General features: G+C 40.2%; 2 protein-coding genes across 2 annotated transcripts; one reads left to right on the top strand and one right to left on the bottom strand.

Annotated features, from left to right (window-relative positions):
• Window positions 1-44: 44 nt before the first annotated feature.
• LOC146478353 (uncharacterized) lies at window positions 45-3,349 on the top strand. Its single transcript, XM_085111717.1, has 3 exons — window positions 45-548; window positions 1,331-2,185; window positions 3,227-3,349. Exons 1-3 carry the CDS (start codon window positions 77-79, stop codon window positions 3,268-3,270), a joined length of 1,371 nt encoding a protein of 456 aa, XP_084967843.1. The 5' UTR covers window positions 45-76; the 3' UTR covers window positions 3,271-3,349.
• A 100-nt stretch (window positions 3,350-3,449) lies between these two features.
• LOC146478352 (carbohydrate sulfotransferase 1-like) lies at window positions 3,450-7,659 on the bottom strand. Its single transcript, XM_085111719.1, has 2 exons — window positions 7,487-7,659; window positions 3,450-5,746 (listed from the first exon to the last, which is right to left on the bottom strand). The coding sequence occupies exon 2, from the start codon at window positions 5,707-5,709 to the stop codon at window positions 4,612-4,614; it is 1,098 nt and encodes a 365-aa protein (XP_084967845.1). The 5' UTR covers window positions 5,710-5,746; window positions 7,487-7,659; the 3' UTR covers window positions 3,450-4,611.
• Between the last annotated feature and the right edge of the window lie 767 nt (window positions 7,660-8,426).

Below are 8,426 nucleotides of genomic sequence, written 5' to 3'. Positions count from 1 at the left end.
ATAGTACACCTTACATGACACTCTTCATCTTCTGTGGAGTTACCGCAGAAGGCTCAGCCATTGATTCAGAACGATCATGGAGAAATTATCGTCGATTTCTTCTTTGTTTCTCCCTCCAAAAACAGTGAAAGGAACCAAGATCTTAAACAAGGAGGCCTTTAAAACCATCATCAATCTCCCTGCCCTTAGAATTGAGGCCAAAAAGTGCTCACTTTTCTTGAAGAACCTCGGCAAATGCCTTCTAAATCAACCGCGCATGAGAAACATCGTGTCAGATACAGGAGCTAAAGACAAGAGGATTCTTCTTCTGAACCCGGAGAAACCATTGGAAACGTTAGATCAAAAGGATAAAGAATTCGCGAAAAGTCACGGAGCTGAAGAGACGACCTACGATCTAATTTTAGGCTATGAACATTGGACAGCTGAACAAGTGTTACGAGCAGTCTTGCCAGCTGAAATCAGTGAAGTCCCTTCTTCTTTTGAAACGATCGGTCACATAGCTCATGTGAATTTACGAGATTCGCAGTTGGATTACAAAAAATTAATAGGTAAGTATTTCCATTATGAGATAAGCATCCTGTTTCCTGGAGGAGAGGGGGGGGGGGGGGGGGGGGTTGCGGTCAAGGAATCCAAAGAATTTCCCTTTGATTTTGGGAAAATGCTCCTACAGTAAACAAACCAAGCTTGAAGACTATGCACTAAGTTTCTGCTGTTTTCTAATGGCCATTTCCTGTGAGTTCTTCAGGCTAGCCTGCAACCAGGTTTTCTTGATTGAATTTCGCACGAGAGTCTTGTGTGTCCAGAAAGCCATTAAAAGCATTAGCAAAGTATTAGGGTGGTGCCTTGTGTAATGGTAATACTTTGAGCTACAAGCTTGTGGATAACCACTGATGGACAAGCATCCCAATCGGGGGAAAAAGTAATACTCCCAGTTGCTTCATGCTATTGATGTTGGGTTAAGCTCTTGCTGTGGAGGGCTTGTATGCAACTTTACCCTTAACCAATAAATGGAGCTGCTGCTTATAATTTCCCCCCAGCCATTTGGTGTATTTGTGTGAGCTTTCTTATGCATACACCTGTAGCAGCTGAGACTAAACAGCTATATGTTTAGGCAAGTTTTTCTAACTTTAATTAACTCATGGATCCGTTAGGTGACTAACACTCCTCAAGAAAGTCAGAAATTTTACTTACTTATTCATTGTTTATTTATTTATTAGCTTTACCATGCAAGAGAAATATTACAAGAAGTGTTGACTAATTATTATTACTGACCAAAGTCCTGAAGGTGCAAATGACCGTATTCATGGTGTCTTTTTATGTCTTATAACAGGACAAGTTTTGTTGGACAAGAATTCTCCTCAAATCAAAACTGTTGTGAACAAGACAAACACCATCCATGATGTCTTTCGCTTCTTTCAGATGGAAGTGATTGCAGGAGAGAACAATTTGTACACATCTGTAAAACAAGAGGGTTGCATTTTTGAATTTGACTTTTCAAAAGTTTATTGGAACTCCCGTCTTCAAACAGAACACAGTCGCCTTGTTGAGTTCTTTGACACTAGCGATGTGGTGTGTGACATGTTTGCGGGTGTTGGCCCTTTTGCAATCCCTGCAGCAAAGAAAGGATGTACTGTTTATGCTAATGACCTAAATCCTGCATCTTATGACGCTCTGTTAAAGAATGCTAAGCTTAATAATGTGAAGGATAAATTGCATGCCTTCAACATGGATGGGAGGGAGTTTGTGAGAAAAATGGTCCAGTTATCATCACAACCATCCATGCTGCCGTCATCATCATCATCATCATCATCACAACAAAGTACCTTGGAAACTGGCATCAAAATCCTGAAACCTTTTGCACATGTTGTCATGAATCTTCCTGCCAGTGCCGTTGAATTTCTTGACGTCTTTCATGGACTGTATTCATTGCACAGACACTTGACGCTTCCAACTATTCATTGCTATTGCTTCTCTAAGTCCCAGTCTCCTGCTAAAGATGCCCAGGAGCAGGTGGAGCAGAGACTGGGGAGCAGCCTTGCAAACCAGTGCAGTGTTCATTGTGTGCGTGATGTCGCTCCAAAGAAAGTTATGGTGTGTGTTTCGTTCAAGTTACCAGAATCTGTTGCCTTTGGTGATGACACTGAAAAATGTGACACTGAGTCCAAGCGACAAAGGGATGAGAGCGGTTAGTGATAGTCTGAAATGTCAGCCACCTCCTCCCCCTAACCCACAGGGTGCGCAGGAAGAGACGGCTGACATTTCAGACTGCGATTAGTGAATGCTTTCTAAAATTTGGTCACGTCAAACCTCCTCTAGACAGCTACCCAGAAAATGTCCCTTTGCTAAATCTGTTATTTTTTTTACGAAATAAATTCATGTGTCATTGTTTAGTGTTAAGAGTGGTCATGGTTTTTGCTCACTAGAGATTTCAATTACAGTTACTACAGTTCATTCTCACCTTGTGAATACCTCGCATCATGGAAAATCTGTTATTATGGACAGTACGGTAGTTGAAAAGAAGGATAATTACTGACAGTAACTCCCACTACTACATACTTGCTCTATTGAAGACAGGACTACAATTCAAGAGCTGAGAGTAACCGACCTAAGTGACTTTTTAGATCGCTTTTTATTGTTTTAACTCAGATTCACTGGAGTTTTTGCATGTGGCCTTGAGTTCCTTCAAGAAATGATTCTCCCGAGTTTTATCCGTATCTTTGCGCTTTGCTTGCAATAAAAACGTATGATTATGGGCAAGATTACCGTTTTTATTTCAAAACGGAGCGCAAAGCAGCGATTAAAACATTGTAGCGACGTTTCCTGAAGGAACTCAAGACCACATGCAAAAACTCCGGTGAATCTGAGCTAAAACAAGGAAAAGCAGTCTGAAATGCATTTGAGTCGATTATACTCTCCGCTAATGACAAAAATCAGCGAAAGAAGTTTTACACTACGTTTCGGTGACTCCATGTCATCATTTTCAAGTGAAAATAGAATAAAATATACTTAAAATATATCTAATCTTACACTCTCAGCCCTTCCATTATTACTTATCACCGATAACGTTTTAACGAAGGTTGATTTTATACTTATTTTGATTCACTGTTTGGGAAATTAGGGTCAAGTCCACACTGTTGGATCAAGGAAGATGTGTGAATTAAATTGCTTTATTCATTTATTATTAATTTACTAACATTGGACCTATTTTTCTTGTTTGTTCTTACAGATGAGTCTGGGAAAGAGTCCAAACAAGCCAAGTTGGAACTCTAGATACAGCAGTGTTCATTTAATGTGTTATAAAGTATCCGTTTTACTGCTTGTACATGTAATAAATTACATTTCTATTCTATCTGATCTTTTCCTTACACTGTAAATCGAACCGAACTGTTTTGACAGACGCAGATCGACGATCACTAGCAGAGTATCCGTTGGCACAGTGGTATCCGGTCGTTTCGTTCCAAGTCGAAGTCGTTTCGTTCCACAAAAAAAGTCGTTTCGTTGCACGCAATAGTCAATTCGTTCCACAAAAAACTAATAGTTTTACAAAGTTTTAAAGTGAGTATTCGAAATTTAGAAGTTAATTGTAAGCCTAAGTATTTGGTTACTGTTCGGTTTTTTTGTTTGTTTGTTTTTGTTTTCAAAATGAGAGTCCAGCTTAAGATGTTCCATCGTGTTCCTGGCTTTGTAAGTTCTCCTTTTATTCAGAAGAATCGGCAATTGACCTGACTTAAAAAATTAAATTTAGAAGTTTCATAGAAAGTTAAAACATGTTCGGCTTGGAGAAGACGCCTCGGAGAATATATAAGTACCTAGTCTCGCGCAGTTATAAGGATAACGCGCCTGACCGTTGTTGAGTAAAATAAATGGCATTGTTGTTGGTCATGGCTTTCATGTCATTTGGTGGCTCCTAAAGGAGCCGTTTGGTTGTGTTTTTTCAGTTTATTAATCTTCACTTCTCTCTCGGTCCGTTGAGGTAGGAACAGGATGTCAGTGGCCGGTAATGTTCAGTCCATTGTGTTTACCATACGTTTTCTCTATCAACTGATTGCGCGCGCAAGAAGACTGGGGAGACGGATATGTTTGGGACAAATTTCTCGATTTGCTGCCGTTGCGCGACTTGAGGTAAGCTGTATGTAATTCGTTTAAGACTATTTTTGCTGTGGAACGAATTGACTAATGTGCGGGACGAAACGACTTTTTTATGGAACGAAGTGATTATTGCCTGGAACGAAACGACTTTTTTTATGGAACGAAACGACCGTAAGAGTGACAGGTCCGGTTGTTCAAAGAGTAAGTGACGTTATTCAGTGGATAAATCGCTATCTGGCGGATATAATGTACTCCAACCAAAACATTTTATCCGCGGGATAGCCTCTTATCCACTGGATAAAGTTATGCGCTCTTTGAGCAACCGGGGCCAGGTGAAAAACTTAATACCATGACAGGAACTTGGAGCCAATCGCACCAAATGCATATAAGGCAATGAGCGAATCCTGAGTCGTAGAAAAATTATGTCAGAAGATGAACTTTGAGTGGAAGTACAGGAACCAGACCTGACGGGCCACTAAGCTCGGATGTAAGACTTAATCGTTTTAGTCTCAAGCTAATGATTCACGTGTTTAGCAAATTCTGACTGAATACAGGTGTGTATCGCAATATGTTCAACACAGGCCAGCAGTGAGATTCCACCGTGCGCACGGCCTTAACACTGAATTGCCTCCTCCAAGGGTCTATCAAGGTAGAAACATTATTCCTAAAAGTAGCATATTCGTTCGTGTTCCTACGATCATAAGAACTTGTGCTGTTGATTAAATACTCCTTTACTTGACCTAACATTGGGATGTCGACAAAATCAAATAATTCTTGTGAAACGGTCAATGGTGATCTGACCAAATCCTCATAGCGCACAAGCTTGTAACGGTCTGGGAATTTTGCTTCCGACGAAAGCGCAAAACTCAGCGACTGCGCCATGTCTGAGCAAAATTTTTGCACGAGCGAAGAGAAGAGAGGGAAGTCTGTCGAAGCGGTATTTACAGCTGACTTGCTTAAAGTCCAACCAACGCGATCCAACGATGCGATCACCGATCTCGGATCGCGCATTAAGTGAATAATTTTCAATTTACCGCCAGAGTTAAACAGAGCTGCAAGCCGATCTACCTGAAGAAATGGAAGTAAACGATGAACGAGAACTTTCACTACTACGTGTTTGTGAAGCGCGCAAGATAAAGATGTGATGAGCGGGTCTAAGTCCTTGCAGTGGACAAATGTCCGGTTGTCTTTTCCGCCAGTCATGTTCTTGCAGTAGGGCGTGGTTAGCGCGTGGCTGGAGAATCGGTTAAGCGGCATGTGCGACATAAAGGATAAGAACTCCGTTTGCTGCTTAAATCTGCAGTTGAATATGTCGTGTAACAGTCGCTTCGTAGATTCCTCGTAAAGTTTAGAATCGCGCATCGTCGTAAGCTGGAAAGTCAACAGAGGTTCGTAAATGTAAAATACTTCAGGATGGCTGTTGAAAATCTGTCCCAGAAATGAAGAACCCGACCTTCCATGCGCGAGAATCAAAACATTTGTATTCTCCTTTGCCGCTTTGTTTGAAGGTCGAAATGCTACGAGGCCTGGATACCACGTGATGGTTCTTATCACTATGCATGTGGTGACACCCAAGGTAATGAGGGCCAAGATTCCAGGCACTCTCTGAGGTTTGGCCATGCAACGTAAATATCCCGGATGTGCTTCAGGTGTCCATCTGGATTATGGGTAATAGAAAAAAGAATAATAAGTTGTCAGGAACTTCGCTTTTATTTCATTCAAAGAGTCAATCTTTGAGAGAATAAAAAAATACAAAAGTCTTACCCAATTTTTAAACCCTGATACAGGTAGAAAGAATCGAAAGTCGTTATTGATACTGATAGAAAAAGCATCTTAAGATTATTGAAGTTTGTGAGTCGCACCTTTGAAAACACCTCAACTATAGTTCCTTAAAGGCGGCAAATTTAACGTCCACGTGGCTGCCGCCACAACTTTAATTTTTTGTCTTGTTCCTCTTAGATACTTGGACAGAGCTGGCTACCTCAAGCACTTCCGTTTGTTCAAAGATATTCGCTCAGCCGTATTCGGAAAAGATTACAGGAAAGGAAACTTGTAGGGTCAGTTATCAATAGACGGTGTTTGGCAAAACCAAGTTCTAAGCCATTTTAAATTTTGCCAACAGTCATATCTAAACATTGTCTGCTGCTGATGGTAACAAGAAGGCTTGCATCCTAAACTAGAAAACTATTTATCTACTTAAAATAAACCACTTATGAACAGATTTCGAGGCCCTCTGATTGTGGGCTTAAGTTAGACTCTGTTTAAATAACTGGCCCGTAGAGTCTAAATCTCTTTTTTCCATAAAAACGTGAACTCTTCTACCTTCCTACTTGCTCAAATATTCATGAACGTTAACGAAAGTCTTCGCTCAACGGTCGTACGAGCTACGGGATTGGTCAGAAATGTAGACACTGAATTCCTTGTGTAACTTTCGTCCACTCGCGCATTCGCCCGCGGTTTTCAAATTAGAGGTGCGTGATATTAAACAAAACTGTCACCTGCATGTCAAAACAAACTTTTCAGGGAAAATAATAAACTTAAAAAAGATTTCTTGTTCAACTACGGAATTTTACAATAACCTCAGTTTGTATCGGAAAATTTGCCTCAGTTAATGCTGATGAACTTAAAGATGCAGTGTGACTCTCAAATCCAAAGTACAGCATCTTTGTATTTTGAGTTTCAGTCGCCAAATCATTTTTCAAGCCCAGCTTTAATTTGGGAGATTCTTGGAGTATGAAACAAGCGTATAAAATTACCAATGTTTGTTTTTAATCATAATTTCTAGCAAGGAAACACTTAAGAATCAGTTTAGAGTTCCAGAAAGAAGCGGAAAAATATCTCAAGACTTCGTTTATTTTTAAATAATAATATTAAAATGATAAATGATAGTAAAATATCGTTATTTGTCGCTACCGGCTACTAACGACTTCAAGCGGTAAAACAATGTTTTCATGCCGAGCAAAATATAACAACTCGCGTACCACCAAAACAGTTCACTGAACTGCATGTGTTTTCTAAACAATGAGTCAAGCATTGGTCCAGCTTTCGAAGAATTATATTAATCGTAATCATTCAAATTAAAGTTGCATAAAAAAAGTACTCTGCTGTCATATTCCTGTGCATTTCTCACCTAGGACAGATTAAGGACAGGTCAGCGAAAGCATTTTATTTCCAACATCAAAACGCGACTCATGTAATGGCTCTAACGCTTTTTATATAGTCCATAGATTTATTCTATGGCCTAAGAATTAAGTTAAATAAACCTGAATTAACGAATACTTTCCCAACGGTATTATTTCATTATCAGCATTTTGTTGCTTAGAACAAACCTTCAGATTTTCTTAAATTTTAATTGTGGGCGGTCTTAATTTGCACAAAAACAAAACCCATTACGTACCGTGTTCTACGCTCGGTTTGGCTTCAAATCTGGGTGAAGTTGAGAAAAATCATCAGCCGTTAGAGGGCGATTCGGTTCATAAACTTCTTGGTCGTTGTTTTCCAGTTGTCAAGTCGAAAGGTGTTCGTGTTTTGATCCGTGACCTGATCTTCTGTCGCCCAGTAACAGGTGGAATTCCACCCGCAAGTTTGCCTAGAAGTCATGAGAAATCTATGTTTGCTTTAAACTGGAGACTCGGGTGACCCGTGTTAGATGACCGGCAGGAGTGTACAAGAAAACCTGGACGTGTTTCGAGTTTTTATTGCGTGAATCTGAAAACACTAAACACCTTTGTTAGTTTACAATGCCGGAAACCAAGAATTATTTCCGTAAAAAGCCAAGCAGTTTCTTTCTATAATATCCTTTTGTTTACATTTCCTCTAGTTTGAGCTCTCCTAACGTAAGCAAAACAAATAAACTTGCCTTTTCAGCCGAGTAGAAGCTAGGTTAAACCAAAAATGCCTTTGACTTAAGAAAACACGTGCGAGAGTTTGCATCGTATGCGTTTTTTTAGTGCGAACCGAATGGGTAAAGCAGCTTATCTGCTTCCAGTTCTGGAATGTGATGACTTTTGATTGGTGTGATTACTATGGGCCACTCTCCATCCTGCCTCGTTTTCAGTTCAGAAACATGCAGTCTCATCGGTAGACGAAAATAATTGTAAACGTGATGGGCCCGGTGCATGTCAAGCTAATTTCTCAGAAACGTAAAGCGACTCGCTTCACAGCGTGACACTGTAAATTTATGCGAGCCGCCATTTTTTTTTATTTTGCAACGCAAAAACACTGGGGAGGTACGAAAACCGAGGAGGGACTTCGGACTTTAATATCTGCTGGATGCGAGCTAGGCCACAAAAGAATGGAGGTACATTTCAGGTCCAATATCGAAGACTGATGCGAAG

This window comes from Pavona decussata, unplaced genomic scaffold, assembly GCF_977016875.1.
Source record: "Pavona decussata unplaced genomic scaffold, jaPavDecu1.1 SCAFFOLD_64, whole genome shotgun sequence".
Lineage (NCBI taxonomy): Eukaryota > Metazoa > Cnidaria > Anthozoa > Scleractinia > Agariciidae > Pavona > Pavona decussata.
Note: the sequence above shows the minus strand (reverse complement) of the source record. Positions and strands in the feature narration are given on the sequence as shown.